The sequence below is a fragment of the Cnephaeus nilssonii genome, assembly GCF_951640355.1.
Source record: "Cnephaeus nilssonii genome assembly, chromosome: 3".
NCBI classification, from domain to species: Eukaryota; Metazoa; Chordata; class Mammalia; order Chiroptera; family Vespertilionidae; genus Cnephaeus; species Cnephaeus nilssonii.
In genome coordinates, this window is record NC_137074.1 from 30,729,955 (window position 1) to 30,754,308 (window position 24,354).

At 41.4% G+C, this 24,354-nt stretch overlaps 1 protein-coding gene across 1 annotated transcript in view; it reads left to right on the forward strand.

Moving 5' to 3' along the window:
* The window catches only part of PRKCI (protein kinase C iota), a 70,566-nt gene that overhangs the window by 18,837 nt on the left and 27,375 nt on the right, over positions 1-24,354 (forward strand). Inside the window, exons 3-8 of the mRNA XM_079766737.1 lie at positions 7,566-7,655; positions 12,162-12,212; positions 15,392-15,477; positions 17,313-17,453; positions 21,244-21,298; positions 22,377-22,435. Of these exons, the coding sequence (XP_079622863.1) occupies positions 7,566-7,655; positions 12,162-12,212; positions 15,392-15,477; positions 17,313-17,453; positions 21,244-21,298; positions 22,377-22,435 (482 nt within the window). The remainder of the gene's footprint in view (positions 1-7,565; positions 7,656-12,161; positions 12,213-15,391; positions 15,478-17,312; positions 17,454-21,243; positions 21,299-22,376; positions 22,436-24,354) is intronic.

Below are 24,354 nucleotides of genomic sequence, written 5' to 3' on the forward strand. Positions count from 1 at the left end.
ATCATCACCACAAGCAAGATATGGAACATATCCATTACCCTCAAAAGTTTCCTTGGGCTTTGAAATTCCTCACTCCTGCCCCTTCATCCCAGGCAACTACTGATCTGCTTTCTATTGCTATAGATTAGTTTGCATTTTCTAGAGTTTTATAGGAATGAAATCATACAGCATGTCTGATTTTTGGGTGAGGGGGTTGGTCTGGCTTCTTTCACTCAGCATAAGTATTAATGTATTAGGGTTGTGTGTATTAGTTTACTTCTTTTTATTGCTGAGTAGTATTTCATCATCTTGATGTACCACAATTTATTTATCCATTCTTCTGTTGATGGACATTGAAGTTGTTTCCAGTTTTGGGCTATCCTATCTAATAAAAGAGTAATATGCAGATTGACCATCACTCCAACACACAAGATGGCTGCCCCCATGTGGTCAAAAATCCTGCCCCCATGTGGACACAAGATGGCCAGCAGGGGAGGGCAGTTGGGAGGGACCAGGCCTGCAAGGGAGGGCAGTTGTGGGCGATCAGGCAAGCAGGGGAGGGCAGTTGGGAGACACCAGGCCTGCAAGGGAGGGCAGTTGGGGGTGATCAACCCTGCAGGGGAGGGCAGTTAGGGGTGACCAGGCCAGCAGAGGAGGGAAGTTGGGGGCAAACAGGCTGGCAGGGGAGCAGTTAGACATCAGTTAGGCTGGCATGGGAGTGGTTAGGGAGTGATCAGGCTGGCAGGCAGAAGCAGTTAGGGGCAATCAGAAAGGCAGGCAGGCGAGCAGTTGGGAGCCAGCAGTCCTGGGTTGTGAGAGGGATGTCCGACTGCCCGTTTAGGCCCGATCCCACCGGGCAATTGGACATCCCTCGAGGGGTCCCAGATTGGAGAGGATGCAGGCTGGGCTGAGGGACACCCTCCTCCTCCTCCCCCCACCCCCGTGCACAAATTTCGTGCACCGGGCCTCTAGTTACAAATAAAAGTGTTTTGGCAATCATTTACAAGTTTTTGTATGGATATATGTTTTATGTTATATGCTAGGTATATATGCTTGTTTTTTTATAAAATAGGAAAACAAATTTTTGAAGAAGAGATGATGTAGGGTATTGCACTGCCGGCACATTCCCAGGCAGATGGCTTTTAGAAAGGAGCTTATGTGAAAGTTAAGGATCTGGACATCAATACCTTTTAAAAACTGTTTATGTCTGGTAATCCCTGGAAAGTCTTCCTGCACTCCCAGGCATAGCACACCCCACGCAGAAGACAGCTGGCTTAGAAAAGTCCCCAAGTACTGCTCTTAGTTCTGGCCTCTGCAAAAGGATCAGACTAAGGCCCACCTGGGAGAAACCCCTTGCAGTAGTGGGGTGGGGCTGAGTTGAGAGGTGAGGCAGGAGAGGCTATAGGAGCCTGATAGGGCACTGGTGCTCCCAGACTGCAGCTTATGCTCTGGTTTTTGGGAAAGTCTGTCCTTGTTAGCATCCCATCTCCAATTGCATTGTATTCCTTCCCAAACTCTTCTCTCACTCATCCCTTCATCCCAGGCAACTGCTGATCTGCTTTCTGTTTATAAATAACTAAGTATAGTGTTTTATGTGCTTTTAAATTAATATAAATGCCATTATTCGGCACATAATTCTGAAACTTCCCTTTCTCCACTGGGCATTATCTCTTGAGTTTCATTCTTGTGGAAGGAGAACAATTATATTCCCTTTTAAGAATTCTTTTTTTTTATTGTGGCAAAATATACATAACATAAAATTTACCATTTGAACCTTTTTTAAATGTACAAATCAGTGTCATTAAGCACATTTACATTGTTATGCAACCATCCTCACTACCTATTTCCAAAACTTATTCATTATCCAAACAAAACTCTACCCATAAAACAGTAACTCCTCATCCCTTATCATCTAGCTCCTGGTAACCTCTCCTATATTTATTGTCTCTATGAATTTCTCTCTATGAATTTGTCTCTAGGTCATCTTTGATTTTGAAAGATAATTTTCCCTGGTAAATAATTTTAGGTTGACTATTTTTTTTTCATTCTTTACATTATCTTCTAGCTTGCATTGCTTCTGATGCAAAATCTGCTGTCAACATTATCTTTGTTCATCCGAATGTAATGTGTCTCATTGGCTGCTTTAAATTTTTTTCTGTTTATCACTGGTTTTAAGCTATTTGATAATGATGGACCTTAATTTAGTGTTCTTCGTGTTTCTTGTCTTGAGATTTGTTGAGCTTCTTGGATCCATGGGTTTATACTTTTTATCAAATTTGGAAAAATTTTGGCCATTATCTCTTCAAAAATTTTTTTCTATCATCACACCTCTCCTTCATAGACTCCAGTTGTGTGTGTATTAGGCCTCTTGAAATTATCATAAAGCTCAGTAATGCTCTGTTAATTTTTCAGTCTTTTTCTCTGCATTTCATTTTGGATACTGTTAATGTTGTGAATTGAAGTTCATTAATCTTTCTCTGCCATGTCTAATCTGCCATTAAGCCTACCTGATATATTTTTTTTATTTCAGACATAGTTTTTCTAGATGTTCAGTTGGGTCTATTAAAATAGGTTCCAACTTTGCTTAACATGCTGAATACCTCTAGCTTCTTGAAAATGTTGGATATAATTATAATAACTCTTTAATGTCCATGTCTCCAATTTCTTTGCCAATGATTTGTTATGTGTCAATTCGGAGTCAGTTTCAATTGATTGATTTTTCTCCTGTTAAGGGTCATTTTCCTGCCTCTTCACATGCCTGGTTATTATAATATTTATTAAATTCTGGACAGTGTGACTTTTGTCTTATTGGATGTTGAATATCTTTGTATTCTTATAAATATTTTTGAGCTTTGTTCTGGAATGCATTTAAGTTACTTGGGAACAGTTAATTCTTTGTTGCTTAATTTCCAATATCTTGAACCATTTGAAAATTTATTTTGTATAGTTTTTTGTTGTTGTTCTATGTGGAGGGTTAAATCCAGTTCCTATTACCCCATCTTCTCCAGAAGTGGAAGTTGAGGATGGGCAGCTTGATAGGATAGCATGTGCGTCTGTAACCACTAATTTCCACCTCCAAGAAAAAAAGAAGTAAGAAGCCAAAAATCCATTAGTGTTGTGATAGGGCCCAGTGTTGAAGGGATTACCACCTAAGCACCATAGCATTCTTGGGAATTTTTTACAAATCTATATTTTAAGTAGGGACACTGGGTTCAGAACACTATCTACCATGTCCAGAGGCAGTGGGGAGATCCTGGTAGGAACAGACAGTGAGTCTGTCAATCTGTGGCAGACTCAAATATCAGGGAGAGGAGTGCAGTGGTGCCAACTTTGGTTTTAGGCTATATTGATTCTTTTAACTGTAGGGCACTGAATTCATTTATATATATATAAAACTAGTGTTATAAATGCATCAGGTTATCTCATAAATAATTGGCTCTTGCAGATTTACCAAACAGTTTGAGGTCCAGTGCTCTAATTTGCTTCTTTCTTTTTATAGTTGAGAAGAAAATATAGATTTACTGAAAAAATACCAGTTCTGCTGGATAATATACAGATTTCACTATCTTGAAATTTAACTAAGCAGATCTCACTCTGGGTCTATGGCCATTTTAGGATGTAAATTCAGATTTTAGTAATAGAGTGGACTTGAAGAAATAACTTTTCCTTTCATCTTTGCTTCATGGTGACTCTCTATGGAATGTTTTGCTTCTGAGTAATGTGTCCTGCTTTATCAGGCATTAAATAGTTGGTCTCAAAAGGTAATACTTGAACCAAAGATATTCAGTCCAACAAAAATAAAATAGATTTGAATATACGTAATGTCAGCTATTAACTCTTATTTTCTCACTTCCTTGTGGTTATTCAAAAATATTAGCCTCTAAGTGCACATTGAAAGTGGGTACTTGGCCTGACCTAGGTTTCATCCAACAGCAAGTAGACACTAGTTTGGCAAAAAGACAATGTCTAGCAAAAAAGGAAAAATTGATTTTTAAAAATATGTTTATAATGATGCTTTTAACAATAGTAAAATCCATTTATGGCTTTTGATCAAAGTGCAATAATAAAAGCCACACCTATAATGGATCAAGCACACTATGAGTCATTTTAAATATATGGTCTTTAGTTTTCCCATCATACTTGCAATATAGATAATAGCCCTCTTTTTATATAGGAGAAAATTGAAACTCAAAGAAGTAATTTTGCTGAAGTTGCACAGAGAGACGGGATATGGAGCATGGGAGAGAGCCTGGATGCGAAGTACTGTAGGACACCTCTTTGAGAGATTTTCGATGCTTCTTGAGTGGGAGAGAGATTTGTGAGAGGGAGACTCCAACATGCCTTTGCTTTCCTGAGAAGAGCTAGTGGAAGGAAAGCCAAAATAAAAATGGAACTAAGGAAAACTAATCCTATATAATAAAAGGGTAATATGCAAATTGACCCTAATGGGGGAACGAGTGGTGCTGTGACGTGCACTGACCACCAGGGCGCAGATGCTCAACACAGGAGCTGCCCTCTGGTGGTCAGTGCACTCCCATAGGGGGAGCTCTGCTCAGCCACAAACTGGGCTGATGGCTGCGAGCACAGTGGTGGTGGCGGGCACCTCTCCCGCCTCTGTGGCAGTGCTAAGGATGTCTGACTGTGGCTTAGGCCCGCTCTCCACAGGGAGCAGGCCTAAGCCATCAGGTGGCCATCTCCCGAGGACTCCTGGGCTGCCAGAGGGATGTCTGACTGTCAGCTTAGGCCCAATCCCCCAGGGAGTGGGCCTAAGCTAGCAGGTGGACATCCCCTGAGGGATCCTGGCCTGTGAGAGGGCACAGGCCAGGCTGAGGGACTCCCCCCACCCCTGAGTGCACAAATTTTCGTGCACCGGGCCTCTAGTGGGATAATACTCAGAGAAGATAGAAGGAAGTAGGGATTCATTGGCCAAGTTAGAGAACAGGACAGGCATACTCATAACAGGACAGGAGATGACTTCATTTTTCTCTATCAAGTACTAGATCAAATTTTCTGCCGAGAGTGATTGAGGTTTGGATGGGCTTGGTGGCATGTAGTATGTGGTAACACTTGGTGTAACCACAGGAATGAGCAAAAGAATGGCAACGTTGAGAACCCAGCTCAGGCCCCAAATATGTTCAGAATGACTTTTTCATCGAGGAATGCCATCTTATGAGGAGATGTGTCATCTCATTGATTGCCAGGGATGACTCAGTTTTTTTGGCTGGTTGATCAAGGGAGGTGTTTCTTCCTTCCCCTCTCTGTGTGTAAGTTTACTGAAATATATATTTACATTTAAAAGCTCAAATAGGACTGCTCTTCAGTCCAGAGTACTTTATTAGCCACACTTCCTTTCTGTGAGTCTCTTGAGCAGGCTCTCAGGTGAAGGAAGAATTTGACAAAATGATTACATGGAGACCTCAATGGAACTACTTTCACTTCCTCTTTTAAAGAAACAGGTGACAGAAAGCTTGTCCCTGCCTATTGGTCATATGGCAGTGGCAATCTAAAATGTGATCAGTGGTAGATTCTGTTTCTACATTTTGAATATGTACATTATTGAGAATTAAATAGTTTTATCTGTATAAAATTTGGTGTCTATGAACCTCAAGTATGTTGTAGAAATAGAAATGGAAATATATTAACTACGTTAGAGAACAGAATTATCTAAATATGTAAAGACTAGAGGCCTGTTGCACGAAGATATTCGTGCAATAGGCCTTCCTTCCCTTGGCTTCCAGCACCGGTTTTCCTCCAGCACCCGGGACTCAGGCCTTCGCTCTGGCCAGAGTCTGCCTTCTTCGTCTTCGCTGCAGACTCCAGCCAGAGTCTGCCGTCTGCCATGTTCGTCTTCGCTGCAGACTCCGGAGTAGATCCCTTCAGCCCCCCGCCCTCCCTCTCCGCTCCTGTAGATCCCTTTGCCCCCCGCCCTCCCTCTCATAGCAGGCATCCTGCCCCACCTGGCCACTCTGCATCTGGAGTAGCTGGGCGGCGGCCATCTTTGGCCTTCTAATTTGCATACTCACTCTGATCGGCTGTGGGCATAGCGGAGATATGGTCAATTTACATGTTTGTCTATTATTAGGTAAGACTAGAGGCCCGGTGCACAAAATTTGTGCATGGGGGGTGATGTCCCACAGCCCAGCCTGCATCTTCTCCAATCTGAGACCCCTCGAGGGATGTCCCGGTGGGATATCCCTTGGGCAGTCGGACATCCTTCTCACAATCCAGGACTGCTGGCTTCCAACTGCTCGCCTGCCTGCCTTCCTGATTGCCCCTAACCGCTTCTGCCTGCCAGCCTGATCACCCCCTAACCACTCCCCTGCCAGCCTGATTGATGCCTAACTGCTCCCCTGCCAGCCTGTTTGCCCCTAACTGCCCTCCCCTTCAGGCCTGGTCCCCCCCTAACTGCCCTCCCCTGCAGGCCTGGTCACCCCTAACTGCCCTCCCCTGCAGGCCTGGTCCCCCCAACTGCTCTCCCCTGCAGGCCTGGGTTCCCCCCAACTGCCCTTCCCTGCAGGCCCGGTCACCCCCAACTTCCCTCCTCTGCCAGCCTGGTCACCCCTAACTGCCTCCCCTGTAGGCTTGATCGCCCCCAACTGCCCTCCCTTGCAGGCCTGGTCCTTCTCAACTGCCCTCCCCTGCTGGCCTGATCGCCCATAACTGCCCTCCCTTGCAGGCCTGGTCCCTCCCAACTACCCTCCCTTGCTGGCAATCTTGTGTCCACATGGGGGCAGGATCTTTGACCACATGGGGGCAGCCATCTTGTGTGTTGGAGTGATGGTCAATCTGCATATTACTCTTTTATTAGATAGGATAAAGGCCTGGTGAATGGGTGGGGGCCAGCTGGTTTGCCCTGAAGGGAGTCTCAGATTAGGGTGGAGGTTTGCTTGGGGCATGGGGCGGCCTGGGCAAGGGGCCTGTGGTGGTTTGCAGGCCGGCCACGCCCCCTGGCGACCCAAGCGGAGGCCCTGGTATCTGGGGTTTATTTATCTTCTACAATTGAAACTTTGTAGCCTGGAGCAGAGCCAAGCCTTCTGCTTACTCCGTGGCGGCAGCCATTTCTGTTGGGATTTATATATCTTCTATAATTGAAACTTTGTAGCCTGGATGGAGGCCTAGGCCGGCCAGGGCTGCAGAAGCTTGGCTTCCTCCATCACCGGGGGCAACCCTAGCCTCCTGCTCTTCCAGCTCCATGGCTGCCGCTATTTCTGTTTGGGTCTATAATTGAAACTTTGTAGCATTGAGTGGAGGCCTAGGCCGGCAAGAGCAGGCGGAAAGCTTGGCTTCCTCCATCGCCGAGGAAACCCAAGCCTCCCTCCTGCTCTCTGTGGCCACAGCCATCTTGGTTGGGTTTATTTGCATAGTTGCTCCTGATTGGCTTGTGGGCGAGGCTTGTGGGTGTATCGGAGGTACGGTCAATTTGCATATTACTCTTTTATTAGATAGGATTTGTCCTTGTCAAATATTTCTCTCTGTATGTATGTCGTTTTTTTCCTTCAAGACTTTATGTAACAGAAACTGTTTTCTAATCATCACATTTAGAGGATTTAAAAAGTGAGTTTACCTTTATTTTTTATATTTTGCAGGAGACCCGTGTACAGTATCATCTCAGTTGGAGTTAGAAGAAGCCTTTAGGCTTTATGAGCTAAACAAGGATTCTGAACTCTTGATTCATGGTAAAGGGGTGTCATTTCTTATTCTTCTAGAGCAATATTAAAAAAAAACACCACCAAGCCTATATTCTTGACCAAATTAAAATACTGATGTCATTTTCTTAATCTCTATTGCTCATCATTATATAATTACTAGAGGCCCAGTGCATGATTAAATCATGCATGTGTAGGGTCCCCTAGGCCTAACCTGCCATCCAGGCCATATCCACTGCCCCGTAAAGCCTAGCACGCTCCGCGGACACTGCTAGCAGCCTGCTCCCTGCTTTTGATGGCAGGGGGTCCGCTGGTGCTGGAGCGGTCACACAGCTCCCCACTTTTGATCGCGGGGGAGCTGGCTGTCTGTCTGCTGGTGCACCAGGCCTTTCGAAAGCCTCCAGCGTGGTGGAGGCTTTTGAAAGGCCTGGTGCCGGAGCGGACAGACAGCCAGCTCCCCCGCTTTCACTCCCCGCTTTTGATGGTCCGCAGCAGGACGTGGGCTCGCTGCCCCAGAGGCCCCTTCTGTGCCGCAGCACAGCCATGGCGCAGACACTGAGCTCGCGCCGCCGCTGGCGACGTGAGCTCAGCGTCCCGCCGGCCCAATCGGCCACCCCGGCCACCCCGAGTCCCGCCCCCTGCGCCTCCTGCTGGCCCAGTCGTGGGCGTAATGGAGTGATGGTAATTTACATATTACCCTTTTATTATGTAGGATTCTTAGTAGTTTCTCAATTGCTAGAGAAGACAACATCAGTCAGCTTTTTTTTTTTTTAATATATATATTTTATTGATTTTTTACAGAGAGGAAAGGAGAGGGATAGAGTTAGAAACATCGATGAGAGAGAAACATGGATCGGCTGCCTCCTGCACACCCCCCACTGGGGATGTGCCCGCAACCAAGGTACATGCCCTTGACCGGAATTGAACCTGGGACCTTTCAGTCTGCAGGCTGACGCTCTATCCACTGAGCCAAACCGGTTTTGGCTAGTCAACTTTTTTTAATCTTGAGAAATTTGTTATTTATGTATGCCTCCTTGGATATTAAAACTCAGTGTTTCACAACAAAGTGTAGCATAGAACTTGCAGTTTTTAATTTATGCAAACAATGATCTCTAAAGGTAAGGTATCTTCAATGTCCTTTCTTTTGTCTAAGGGTTAACGATGAGACTATTTATAGTTATTGCATAGTTAAAAGTCAGCAAGGCTGAGAGGTGGGTAGTGGTGTAGAAGAAGCCTAAACTCGGCGAACATATAACTGGTACAATATAGACCTGGGATGTAAATCTAGATATTCTGATTCCAGATCTGTATTCTTTTTTTCTTTTTCTTTTTTTTTAAAATATATGTTTATTGAGAGAGGAAGAGAGAGAGAAGGGATACAGAGATAGAAACATCCATGAGAGAGGAACATCATCGATTGGCTGCCATGTGGGGATTGAGCCCGCAACCTGGGCATGTGCCCTGACCAGGAATTGAACTGGCAACCTCTTGGTTCTTGGGTTGATGCTCAACCGCTGAGCCACACTGGCCAGGCCAGATCTGTTTTCTTTTCATTCTCCCATGCTATCTCTCAATTTTTTATCTCATGTAGAAACCACTTAATGTATTGCATTTACTTGCAATACATTGGCAGTTTTTTATGGAACATTTTGCGGAGCTTTAGGAGACCTAGGATACTCTTTAAAACTTGAAGCAGATATAAATCTCCCCTAAGTATAATGAATCATTGCACTTCTTTGTTGTAATTCCCTTATACTTTTCTATACAGTATGTTTTTTGACAGATAGTAGTTTGACTTTTTTCTACTGTTAGAATTTGACATAGTGACTCCTAAGGGCTACATAATCTAATTTGTTGAGATCCTTGCATAACTTTATAAGTCTTCCGTTTTGAGAGTCGTCTCTTTTTAGAATAAAACTACAATGAATGTTTAAAGAAATAATTGGTCAATAGTATTAAACAGTTTATTTTAAGTTTTAATACTGTATCACAGATCTATTTTCAGAAATTAGTTTATATTTCGACTTTAAAAAAAATATAAGGAACTGCCCTTCTCATACTCTGTGCTCTCTATTAAACCTACTAGAGGCCCGGTGCACAGATTCGTGCACCATTGAGGTCCTTCGGCCTGGCTGTGCAGGGACCACAGGAGGGCTCCAGGGTATGTCTGGCCCGTCTCGCCCAGTCCCAATCAGCTGGACCCCAGCAGCAAGCTAACCTACTGGTTGGAGCTCTGCCCCTGGTGGTCAGTGCACATCATTGTGAATGATCAAATAGTCGAACAGTTGGACACGTAGCACATTAGGCTTTTATATATTAGACTAGAGGCCTGGTGCATGAAATTCGTGCACTGGGGGGCCCCTCAGCCCGGCCTGCATCCTCACAGTCCAGGACCCCTTGGGGGATGTTTGTCTGCCGGCTTACAAGGGGATCAGGCCTAAGCTGGCGTCGGACATCCCTCTTGCAGTCTGGGACCCCTCGCTCCTTATTGCCTGCCTGCTCACTCCTTATCGCTCAGCTTGCTGCTCCTTAGCGCTGCCGCGGAGGCGGAAGAGGCTCCCGTCACCACTTCTACGCTCGCCAGCTGTAAGCCTGGCTTCTGGCTAAGCGGAGCTCCCCCTGTGGGAGCGCACTAACCACCAGGGGGCAGCTCCTGCATTGAGTGTCTGCCCCCTGTTGGTCAGTGTGCATCATAGTGACTGGTCGTTCCAGTTGTTCTGCCGTAACGGCTGCTTAGGCTTTTATTTTATAGTCTAGAGGCCTGGTGCACGAAATTCAGCCCGACCTGCACCCTCTGCAATCTGGGAGCCCTCAGAGGATGTCCTACTGACGGCTTAGGTCTGCTCCCCACGGAGCCTAATCCACAGTCTGGTCTCCCTCTGTAGGAGGCGACCGGGCTGATCAGGGGAAGGCACTGCCCCCATCACCTCGCTGCTGCTGCCACTGCCAGCCGCTGCAGCTGCCAAGGTGTTTTCATCAACACAGACTCCAGTCCCTTTACCATGAAAAAATGACAACATTCTGTAGGCATTTTCAAGATGTCTCTTTCATAGAATATGACAGTTCTTTCTTTTTTTTTATCCTCACATGAGGATATTTTCCATTGATTTTTAGAGAGCGTGGAAGAGAGAGGGAAAGACAGAGAGAAACATCAATGTGAGAGGGACACTTCGATTGGTTGCCTCCTGCATGAGCCCTGACCTGGGCCCCAGCCAGGGAGGAACCTGCAACCTAGGTACATGCTCAGGATATGACATTTCTTAGCCCCTCCAGCAGCGGACCTTTGTTTTTTCCTTCAGTAGTGAGGTGGAAAAACCCTAGATCACCTTCTTGGATTCTTATTATGCAAGCGACCAAGAACACTGCGAGTGGCATACCAGGAGCTTAACCAATGAGCGGTCAGAAAAGGTGTTTCCTCTGCAGTTCATGCACAGAGGCAGGACTGCCGGCATGCCCCGGCAAGCCGGCAGGCCCGCCCTGCTCCCTGCTCTTTGCCTGCTCGCCGTGGCTGCACCCCGGCAGGCAGGCCCGCCTTGCTCCTCGCTCTCTGCAGGCCCTGCTCTGCCCTGCTGCATGCGCAGCCTCCTCCTGAGCTGGTCATGACTGTTACGGCTTCCTGGCTAATTTGCATATTACCTCTTTATATATATATATAGATGGAACTTAGGCTTTTATTATATAGATGGAACTACCTGACAGTCATTGTGCCCCCCTGAAGGGTCCCAGATTGCAAGAGGGCTCAGGCTAGGCTGAGGGATCCCACGGGGAGGGCTCCAAGGCGTGTCTGGCCCATCTCTCTCAGTCCCGATTGGCCAGACCCCAGCAGCAAGTTAGCCTACCAGTCAGAGTGTCTGCCCCTGGTGGTCAGTGCACGTCATAGGGAGTGGTTGAGTGTCCTTAGCATGTCTAGCATATTACGCTTTGATTGGTTGAATGGATGACCGGACACAGCATATTAGGCTTTTATTGTATAGGATTCTTTTGTACATCACAGACCACAAAATAGTTGGTTAAATGTTCATGTAATATTTCTTATATTCCATCTGTATAAAAAAATGATCTGAGTTAGCTTGTTTATAAATACATAGTTTCTAACATAAAACTTACATTTTTGGATTTGGGTACTGTTTCTGGTGTTAATTTATTCCTAAGTTAGTATACATCTTTTAAAAACTAATGGTTTATGTTCATATTTTTATAATTTAATTCTTCATTGTAGTAAACTTGTCACTACAACAAGGATTTAAAGGAATAGTAGTTAATGATTTATCTAAAGCCAAAAAAAAAAAAATCAATGATGTAACAGTGACTGGAATGAGCTTCTAATGCATTGTTTATGGATGGTCACTTTCATTAAAACTATTTTTTAGATACCCTTGATAAAGTAGATCTCTTTAAACAAATAATGCTGACTATATGCTAAGTATCTGTGTCAAGAGAGGGTCAGGTTGAAATTTGGGTCAATTTTTTTTGATATCTGAATTTAAAATTCTATGTAATTTGTATATTTTAAATTTGTTGTATTATTTTTTTCAGTATTTCCTTGTGTACCTGAACGTCCTGGAATGCCCTGTCCAGGAGAAGATAGTGAGTGTTTATATACTTCATACCATTGAATAATGTTTTTTATGACACAATGGCACAAGTGAAAGGAAATCAGAAATAGAACTTTTAATTCCTTTGGTTTCTTTTCCATTCTTTAGTCTAATTTAGGATATATTAGGAACTGCCTAAATTCTACTTTGCCAGATCAAAATAAGGCAGTTCTTAGTTATAACTTACTGACATAATTATCTATTCTGCATTTGAAAGGAAAGTTAAGTCATATTCCTTCTGGGTTTTTAATTTTGGAAAATTTCAAACCTATGGAGAAGTTGAAACAACATTGAAAACAAAGAAACCCATATATCCTTTGCCTAGATTCACCAATTTTTAACATTGTCTGTGTTTGCTCTATCTCTATATCTGTATGTGTGCACACATATGCATACATGTATATACATAGGAAACACCTGTTTTATTTTTATTTATATTTGCTGTACCATTTGAGAGTAAGTAACGGACATAACACTTCACCTCTAAACACTTCAGCATGCATCCTTAGGAGTTGTTACAGGATTTTCTTTTGAATGTCTAAGCTAGTTATTGCCATTAATGAATGAATTGAAAGAGTCAAACAGCTATTTGTCCTGATATAATTTAAATATGCAAACTTATGTATGAGAATAATTTTTGCTTTTGCTATATGGTATAATTTATTAGTTGTGGATATTAGGCAACTCATTTTCATTTGTGGTTTCTACACATATCCATGACTTTAGAAGGAATTGTGGTAAATATTTTGTTTTTAATTAAATGAAGTAGTTCTAACTTTAAAAAAAAATTCAAATTTTTTAATTGATCGAGGAAGGGGGAGAAGAGAGAGTAATAGCAATGTGAGAGATAAAAATTGATCTGTTGCCTCCCACATGCACCCTAATTGGGGATTGAACCCACAATCTGGTACCCTGAATGGGAATTGAACCTGCCACCTTTTGGTGTACAGGACAACACTCCAACCACTGGGTCACACTGGCCAGGGTAGTAGTTCTAACTTTTAATTCTATGACTCTCCATGCAACTTGGTAAGAAGAAAAAAATTAAAGAACTATGGATGTTCATATATAAAGTCGAATGGGGCCATGTACTATATAGGAAAAGGGTGAACTATAAGCTATAGATAGAACTCTGAGCAGTAGTGAAAAATGTAGGTTTGGATTCAGCTAGGAATAGTTCTCTGGACTTGCAGTGGCAGATGGAGTAAAGCCGCCGTAGGCTGCCTTCACAGAGCTGTGAAGCAAATGGCCATTCTCTCTGGCCAAGGTCAGGTTTTAAAAGACTTGTCATTGTGGCAGATCTTGGTTTTAGAGTTCCATCTGCCATTGTATTATGGGTCTGTAGCATACAGATAAAATATTTCCTAACTTTTTCACTATATTTCATGCTCACTTTCCCTCTTTAAAATTTGCTGGTGGAGATTTTGACACTCCCTCTTCTACAGCATAATAAATATTAATGAACTAGAGCATGGGGGTGGGGATTGATAACCATTAATGTGGTCTCTCGGCTCTTTTAATTTCTAGACAACATTGACATGTTTAAATTTAAGATATATCAAGATGTAGTTCATGAAAGCTTCTGAAATAGAATGTTCTTTCAGCTTTGGTTACTCCTAACAGAATAAATAATTAAAAATAAAACTTCTAGGTGTGGCTCAGTGGTTGAGTGTCAACCTATGAAGCAGGAGGTCACGGTTCGATTCCCTGCCAGGGCACGTGCCTGGTTGCAGGCTTGATCCCAGTGTGGGACGTGCAGGAGGCAGCCATCAGTGATTCTCTCTCATCATTGATGTTTCCCTCCCTCTTCCTTCCTCTCTGAAATCAATAAAAATTTATTTAAGTAAAAATAAAACATCTATATTTAAGGTTATGTATTACACTATCTCAAGATTTCTAATTCAGAGCATTTCAATTGGTCTTTTCTATTTAAATTTTAAATAGTAAACCCAGTGCTACATTGCTTAAAAAGGAGTTTAGAAACCTAATGGAATCTTTCCACAGTATTAACTATTATTATGGAATATTTATTAATGACTAATAGACAATATATATAATAGTGATTGACTTAAAACCAAAATTTCACAGGTAGTCTAGAATGATTTTGTAGTAGTTCTTTGTTTAGGAAAAGCATTAATTTAAAGACAATTGGATGAAAGGTTGTTGGGGAAGAGAATATTCTTGTGGTTACAAAATGTCACTTAGATATTTGTAAGACTACTTACAAAAAGGAAAATGTACCTTTACAATAAAGAGAACTAGCAATCACTGCCTTCAACAGAGTGAGCACCAGTAGTGAGAGTCAACAATCTGACATTTGTGTATTTCTTGATGTGTCACCTGTGTATTATTTTTGGCAAAATATTTATTACTAACTCTAATGAGGAAAGAGATAAATCCAGAATGTAGAACCTAAGACTACTACCTAGACTTAAAATACAAAAAAAAATCCTCAACTTTATGGAAAACAAACAACAAAGTTGAGTGTTTTAACATACATGAAAGAGACAAAAAAGGTATAGCATCCTTGCAATTATCATTTTCTAAACAGTGAAAATCCAAATGCAATGCCTGAATCTTGATTAGATCCTGGAGAGAAAAAGGAAGCTATGACTGACACATTGAGGGCAAATAGCGAAATTTGCGTCTGAACTGCATATTTGGTAATATTAAATTAATGCTAATTTTCTAAGACATGGTGATAGTATTGTGTTTAAGTGGAATTAGGGTTAATGTCCTTAATCCTAGGCAATGGGAGTTAAAGGGTGAAATGTTAATGATATCTGCAACCTTTAAGTGATTCAGGAGAAAGTGTATGTGTAAATAGAGAGGAAAGCAAGTGCTTGCTTAGGTAGTACATATACTGAGTCAAAATAAAATGTTAGTAATTGGTAAACCTTGATGAAGGATGCAGGTGTTTATTGCAAAATTAGGAGTTGGGGGAAAATGCAAAAACAGAAAAGTAATAATAATTACTGAAACATTTATATTCCATGGGCTATATTTCCATCAAGTCCCTTGATGAATCCAGTTTATTTTTTTCACTTTCAGGTTTTTATCAATATAAATTATTTTCTTGCTATCAATATCATGAAAAAAAAAAACAGACTTAATTATAATAATGATTTTTATCCACACTTGCTCTTTTTTAAACTCTCAATTTCTTTTCAGAGTCCATCTACCGGAGAGGTGCTCGCCGCTGGAGAAAGCTTTATTGTGCAAATGGCCACACTTTCCAAGCCAAGCGTTTCAACAGGGTAAACCTTAGTTTGTTGAAAGTTGATAATTTGAGAAATCTATTTTTTTCCCTCTCTATTATGAAAGAAAGGTAGTCTTGTTATTCCCCTTTAAAGGAGTAAGGTTACCTAACATTCCCAGTTTGTGTAGTTTACCTGTTTTCTTGATGTAATTTTTAATAGAATCTCCTGTCACTCTTAAAAATGTTCCTGATTTGATGATTAATTATATGGTTACCCTAGCTATAAGAATGTTGTATTTTTTAATATAATCCAGATACTCATAAAATAAACAAGGTTAATTTTGCAAATCATTTAATATTGTAATTTTAATTTTCACTGTTTAGAAAATAATAATTGCAAACACTTCTCTAGCTTTTACTGTCTCAGGCACTTTTCCAAATGCTTGACATATACTAATTCATTTAATCCTTACCACAATCTTGTGAGATAGGTACTATATATTTCCATTTTATAGATGAAGAAATTGAGGGGTAGGGCATTTAAATAACTTGCCCAAGATGAGAGAGCTAGTAAGTCGCAGAGCCATGGTTTGAAAGCATTTATCTCCAGAAGTTCACATTTTTAACTATTCTTGATAACTAAACCAATGGACTCCCATTTCCATTTTAAAACTGGTGCCATGTTCTGAATTCATTAATATAAATAGAAGTTACCACCCAAGGTACCACTGATAATTAAAAAGCTTTGACCCTGGCTGATCTGACTCGGTTGAGCTTAGCCCTGTGCACCAAAAGGTTGTTGGTTTGATCCTGATCAGGGCACGTGCCCAGGTTGTGTGTTGGGGTATGTATGATTGATATTCCTCTCTCTTTTTCTCCCTCTCCCTTCCTCTCTCTCTAAGATCAATAAAAACATATTAACAAAAAAAAGCTTTAAAATGAAAATTCACTTTAGGTATTGCTCTTTAAGAGAGCAGGGCTTTCGTTTGACCTCTGAACAGTCTGGAAGGTTTATTTTTGATTGAGAGTCCTTGTACTATATTTTCTGCCATGTGTTTTCCAAGTTTACTCACTTTTCCTATTTTTATAAATCTCAACCTAATTATATGAAGACTGAAAAGTCTTGGACTTATAAAAGAAAACAACATGTTGCAAATTTCACTCTCTATTTTTTTTATCTTATTTTATTTTTAATTTCTTTATTGATTACGGTGTTACATATATGTCCTTATTCCCCCATTACCCCCCCCCCCCATACCCCCCTCTCATGCCCTCATTGTCTGTTGTCTGTGTCCATTGGTTGTCTGTGTCCATTGGTTAGGCTTATATGCATGCATATAAATCCTTTGGTTGATCTCTCCCCCTTACCCCCACCCTCCCCTACCTTCCCTCTGGGGTTTAATGGTCTGATCGGTATTTCTCTGTCTCTGGATCTATTTTTGTTCATCAGTTTATGTTCATTATATTCCATAAATGTTCACTCTCTCTTTAAACCTATTTTTTTATTATTAATTTTTAGAGAGAGAGGGAGAAACATTGATGTGAGAATAAAACATCCATCTGCTGTCTCTTGCATGCCCCCTACTGGGGAGCAAGCCTGTAGCCCAGGCATATGCCCACATCTGGGATTGAAAAGGCAACCCCTTCAGTGCACGGGACAACACCCAACCAATTGAGCCATATGGGCCAGGGCTCACTGTCTCTTTAAAACAAGCTCTCTTTTCTATTTATTTTTCCCAGACCATCATAGCTTTGAAAAAGTTATATATGATGAAGAGAACTGAATTAGAGAAGAAAGCTACTTATTTTCACTATTTTATGAACAAACTGTTGGGGAATGATTATGACCTTTTTGTTGTTGTTTTACTGAATTCTTTGAATTACTCTTTCCAGCGTGCCCACTGTGCCATCTGTACTGACCGGATATGGGGACTTGGACGCCAGGGATATAAATGCATCAACTGCAAACTCCTGGTTCATAAGAAGTGCCACAAACTTGTCACAATTGAATGTGGGCGACACTCTTTACCACCAGTAAGACACAGATGTCTTCTTTATTTTTAATAGAGCATTTTTTATAACGTTACTAGAACAGAGGTCTAAAGTGGTGTGTGTGTGTGGAGGTTGTTAAGGAATCACAACTCAACAGTGTTGTTATAGAATGTGGGTAGGAATATTTTACAGTCAGCTCACATATTGTGAATTTGGGAATTGTCATTACAAATTTGTTTGTAGGATATAGTTAACTTTTCTGTTTAGCCTGATATAAAATCCTCTGGTCTAAAGTAGGAAGATATATGGAGAAGCATTTAAGAGATTTTTTTCTCTTCTTTAAGCTAACCTCATTAGTTGATAGCTCCCATTACTCGAGCATGGACACTAAGCACAGATCAGGTAAGAACAGTCTTCACGTTTGCTATTTCAAGTATCAGATTAACTAGAGAGTTTTGGATTTAAAATTTTTATTTTTCACTTTCTTTTGTTTCTTTGAATATATTTTTATTTATTTCAGAGAGGAAGGGAGAAGGAGAGAGATAGAAACATCAGTGATGAGAGAGAATCATTCATTGGCTGCCTCCTGCACGCCCCTACTGGGGATTGAGGCATGTGCCCTTGACCGGAATCAAATCCAGGACCCTTCAGTCCACAGGCCGATGCTTTATCCACTGAGCCAAACTGGCTAGGGCTATTTTTCACTTTCGTTTTTAAATCCTCACTCGAGGATATTTTTCCATTGATTTTAGAGAAAGTGGAAGAGATAGGGAAAGGCATAGAAAAATATAGATGTGAGAGAAACATCAATTGGTTGCCTCCTGCATGTGCCCTGACCAGGGCATGGGCCAGGGAGGAGCCTGCAACCGACTCAAACCTTTGACTGGAATAGAACCCGGGACCCTTTGGCTGACGCTCTATCCACTGAGCCAAACCAGCTAGGGCTTCACTTTCTTTTTTAAATATGTAATAAAACATGTTCATTCTAGAAAAAATAGAGAATACAGATGAATAAAGAAAAATTAAATAAAAATTCCCCATGAAATCTACCATCTAAAGGTAATTGTCATTTGTGTATATCTTTCCATGCAGATTTATATGTATAAACATTTAAAATTTTTCCATGTAGAAAAAAATTTAAACATATTAAGAGTAGCTGGAACCATGTAATGAACTTCCATATACCAATCACCCTGCTCCAACTGTTATTAATGCACAACCAATCTTGTTTCATCTATACCCCCGCCCATTTAACCCTGTGTTATGTTGAAACAAATCCCAGACATGTTTCAGAATGTACCTCTAACAAGAAAGATTATTTTTAAAATCTAAAAACCAAATTCCTTATGTCAGATATCCATCCAGGCAATGTTCACATTTTCAGTTGTCTCATAAATGTTTTGTTTTTACAATTTTCATTATGAATCAGGATCCAAATGAAATCCATATTTGCAATTGATTGATACGTCTTCTCTATTTTTAAATTTACCAATTGCTCTCTCTCCCTCTCTCCCCTTCTGTGTGTGTTGCTCTCTCACTCTTGCTCACTCTCCCCCCGCCCCCCTTACAATTTAATTGTAGAAGAAACTGTATTGTTATTTAGTTTTGCTTAATTTTTCTCTTTGCTTTTTTCATGGTATTGTTTAAAATATTCCTCTTTCCTCTTTATTTTCTGTATACTAGAGGCCCGGTGCATGAAATTCGTGCACTGGGGGTGTGGGGTGTGGGGGGGTGTCCCTCAGCCCAGCCTGCACCCTCTCCAATCTGGGACCCCTCGGGGGATGTCCGACTGCGGGTTTAGTCCCAATCCCACAGGCAGTCGGACATCCCTCTCACAGTCTGGGACTGCTGGTTCCCAACTGCTCGCCTGCCTGCCTGCCTGCCTGATTGCCCCTAACCGCTTCTGCCTGCCAACTTGATCACCCCATAGCCACTCCCCTGCCAGCCTGACCGACACCTAACTGCTCCCCTGCCAGTCCGATTGCCCCCAACTGCCCTCCCCTGCTGGCCCGATCGCCCCCAACTGCCCTCCCCTGCTGGCCTAGTAACCCTCAATTGCCCTCCCCTGCCAGCCTGGTCGCCTCCAACTGCTCTCCCCTGCCTGCCCGGTTGCCTCCCACTGCCCTCCTGTGCCGGCCTGGTTGCCCCCAGCTGCCCGCCCCTGCCAGCCTGGTCGCCCCCAACTGCCCTCCCCTGCCAGCCCGGTTGCCTCCAACTGCCCTCCCCTGCCAGCCTGGTCGCCCCTAACTGCCCTCCCCTGCAGGCCTGGCCCCCCACAACTGCCCTCCCCTGCCGGCCATCTTGTGGCAGCCATCTTTGATCACATGGGGGCAGCCATCTCATGCGAGGGCATGAGGGTCAATTTGCATATTACCTCTTTATTATATAGGATTATAGTTGGATCTAGAGGTTTGATTAGATAGTAGGCTTGGGTTTTATTTTTGTGGGTTATTTTTGAGACTACTTTATCAAAGGTGGAGTGTTTATCCATCAGAAGGCACATAATGTTTGGATATCTCATTCTTTCACATGCTTTTTAACAAAAGTGAAATCATATGGGTAATGTTTTCTAACCCATTTTTTTTACTGAATAATATATTTTGGTCATCTTTCTATATTTAGCTATCTATATCCTCATCACTTTTAGCATAATATTTTGTTATATGTCTATACCATAATTTTTTAAACCTGTTCTTTACGATTGAACAGTTGAGTTGTTTTCTAAATTTTCCTATGAAGAAAATCATAATGAACTTACTGGTGAATAAATCTTAAGAAGAAGAATTATTGGATTAAAGAATATGTGCATTTAAAAAGATCTGGATGCCTCCTTCTAAATTGTCTTCTAGAATGATTATACCATGTTTACTCATAGTACCTTTTTTGAACAAAGATTATTAGCGGTGTCTCTTTGGTATTAGGATTATTTAGCTGGTTCATATAAGCTTAGATGTGAGTTTGTACCAGTTACGGAGGTAAAAATCCAATCTTAAGGAGAAACAGAAGGCCAAAAAGTATGAACATAATTTCTCCAGGTTACTATTGATATTTGTGTGTGTATTCCTAGGTAATGGATGACTTGTGTGAATTTATAAATGGAAAAAAAAAAAAAAAAGAGGGACAGGGTTAGTGATTATATTTAGAATAGGTGCTAAATGCATTAAGAAATTAATGAGCCCTTTCTTTAAGGCAGCCTTAAAATTATAACTGTATAATTAATGCTCCTTCTCAGGTTCACCTTTTCTTGCTGGTATTCATTAAATCTGTGTCCAAGATTAATGAATTAGTAACATTTTGGTTTGAATTAGTATTCTAGGTTAGTGACAGTGGTTAAGTCAATTTCTAGGGGTTATTTCTTTTCCTTTTTGGTTCACTGACACCTTCCCACAAATACATGGAATTTCAAGAGGTTTGTAGACATCTTGAAATCCATCTCTGGGCCTCAGCTAAAGAAGTCAAATACTAGAGACTCCTCCCAGAGACTTAAAGTGTATATGGAGCTTGAAAGAAGATTAGGTAGTGTATAAGAGAAATCAGAATATAAAGGAGAATAATTTTTATTTCTATTTGATGGCCTTAAATTAGTTTTGTGTGTTCCTTCCGTTACCTGTAAAATGTGACATTACCTCATTTACAGGAATATTATATGGTGTCATATAGTAAAATTAAAAGCAAATTAAGTATAGTAATATAGTTCTCATTATAAGTTATATTTTGTCAAATTTATGTGTTATTATGATGTGTCTCATTAAAATAATGCTCCAGAATTTATAGAGATATTGAGATTTAAAAAGACTCCACTGAGTTGCTGTTTTTTTGGAAATGTTTCTAGGAACCAATGATGCCCATGGATCAGTCATCCATGCACTCAGACCATGCACAAACAGGTAAAAATGACGCTGTCGTGAATTATTGTTCATTAACAAAATATCGTTGAAAGACTTCTTTCAGTGACTCTTACACCTAAGTTTAAAAACATTTCTGTTCTCCCCACATAAAAGCGAGGTAACCATATATTATGGTGGTAATATCGTCACAATATTTAACATACATTTGACGTTTTGAAAAGACAAATATGTAAACTACAACAAATGACTCTTTTCTCTAATTTAGATTAATTTTGTTTAAGACCCCTTTAAATTCAGCAAACCTAGTGTTTTTTTTCAATAACGAAAACATACTGATTTTGTGGGCCATGTTGACTATGTTAAAGTGACCTGTTTTTATTAAAAGCTTTATTATCAGAAGTAGAAAATATGTAAAAGATATAGAGATGCAGTATAAAAATTCAAAAAAGATCATGTGAATTCAAATGTCAAGTAGATATAAACCTCAAATGTGTATCTGGGAAATTTAAGGAGCAATTAAATGGGATAGGAAGCCTAACGGGATGAATCAAGGAGGCAAAGCAAGGACTTTTTCTGAAAGGACAGAATATAGTCTCTTGTTCATAACAGAAGCTGGTTGTATGAAATGTAGGCTTGTTTTTTTGTTTGTTTTTTGTTTTTGTAATCCAAGTGGCTTCAAGGAATAGAAGCCTAGAGTACAATCTTGTCAGTTCTTTACTTCACCTACGTGGTGCAGTAGTTAGGAGCATTTTGAGTATGAAAGAAGTAAGGACTGAAAACCAGAGACCCTCTACTTCCATGCCTCACTCATACTAAAATAATCAAATAGGGTTTATAGAGTCACCCTTATAGAGAAATTGATTAATTTGTAAAGAAGGGAAATATTTTTAAAATAGCAAAATACTTGGTAAAATCAGTACTTGGTTACTGATTGGTTTTTGCTCTCCTTTACCTTCATTAAAGATTAGGATTTAATTCATGTTTATATACACTTTGTTATTAGTAAGACAACTACTTAATGTTAAATGATCAAGACCAGAAAGAAAATCTTAAAATCAAGAGGAAATTTTAAGTCAAACTCAGCTAATGGATACTGTTTTTTTCTTTTTTTTTTTAGTAATTCCATATAATCCTTCAAGTCATGAGAGTTTGGACCAAGTTGGTGAAGAAAAGGAGGTAAGTTAATTAGTCTTTTTTTAAAAAAATAAATGTTTAAAAGTAGCTGTTTTTTTAATAAAAATATTTAAAATTATTGTTCATGTTAGTTTATTGAAGATTAATTAGTCTTATTGTACATTATGCCATGAGCTTTTCTCTTTTTAATCCTCACCAAGGATATTTTTCCATTGATTTTTAGAGAGAGTGGAAGGGCAGGGGAGAGACAGAGAAAGAGAAACATTGATGTGAGAGAGAAACATCGATTGGTTGCCTCCCTCATGCACCCGGACCAGGACTGGGGATCGCGCCTGCAATGGAGGTATATGCCCTAGACTGGAATCGAATCTGAGACCCTTCAGTTTGTGGGCTGATGCTCTATCCACTGAGCTAAACTGGCTATGCCATGCCATTACCCTTTTAATAAGACTTGACAATGTAAAAATATGACAAATTGACTTGCTTAGATTTTTCTTGTTTCTTTTTTTTTTTTTTTTGACTTGAGTTTTTTTGGTACTTGGGTTCTGGCTAGGAAATAATTCAGAACCAAGAAGACCCAAACTGTAAGAGAACATTTATTTGGTAAATCACAGAGGTAGAAGAAGTAATTCCTAGAAGAAATGGACTTAGGAAACAAGTTATGGAGATAAAGGAAAGGCTGTTGGAGCTTGGGAGTGAGGAAGCTAGTGGTAACATGCCAGGAGCAGGGAGGGGGAGGGGATAGGAAAAGGGAAACCCATGAGTGTGTTTCTGGGAGGGAGAGCCTTTTCTTGTTTCTTGAGGTAGGCTTGCTTTTCTGTGAATTTCCCTCTTAGGACTGCTTTTACTGTGTCCCATAGATTTTTGGGTTGTGTTTTCATTTCATTTGTCACAGGTATCTTTCGATTTCTTCCTTGATCTCGTTGTTAACCCATTCATTTTTTAGTCTCCATGTTTTTGTGTGCTGTCCAGTTATCCTCTCTAATAAAATGGTAATATGCAAATTAACCATCACTCCGCTACATAAGCCACGCCCATCAGCCAAGCCACATCCACCAGCCAATCAGGGCGAGTATGCAAATTAACCCCATCCAAGATGGCTACAGCCACAGAGAGCAAGGTTTCCCAGGTAACAGAGGAAGCCAAGCTTTCCATAGCCGTTGCAGGCCTAAGCCTCCACTCAAGCTACAAAGTTTCAATTATAGAAGGTAAACAAATTCAAACAAATGGCGGCAGAATGGAGCTTGAGAGAGCAGGCTAGGGTTGCCGGCGGCAACAGGGGAAGCAAAGCTTTCTGAACACCCTGGCCGGGCTCACCCACTTAAGGCTACAAAGTTTCAATTGTAGAAGGTGAATTAACTGCCACAGAAATGGCTGCCGCCCCTGAGGGAGCAGCAGGCTTAGCTCCGCTCCAGGCTACAAAGTTTCAATTGTAGAAGGAAAATAAATCCCAGATACCAGGGCCTCTGCTTGGGTTGCCAGGGGGCGTGGCCGGCCTGCAAACCACCACAGGCCCCTCGCTCAGGCCGCCCCACGCCCCAAGGGAAACCCCACCCTGATCCGGGACACCCTTCAGGGCAAACCAGCTGGCCCCCACCCCTGTACCAGGCCTCTATCCTATCTAATAAAAGAGTAATATGCAGATTGATCATCACTGCAACACACAATATAGCTGCCCCCATGTGGTCAAAGATCCTGCCCCCATGTGGACACAAGATGGCCACCACAAGATGGCCAGCAGGAGAGGGCAGTTGGGAGGCACCCGGCCTGCAAGGGTGGGCAGTTGTGAGGGACCAGGCCTGCAAGGGAGGGCAATTGAGAGGGACCAGGCTTGCAAGGGAGGGCAGTTGGAGGTGATCAACCCTGCAGGAGAGGGCAGTTAGGGGTGACCAGGCTGGCAGAGGAGGGAAGTTGGGGGCAAACAGGCTGGCAGGGGAGCAGTTAAGCATCAACCAGGCTGG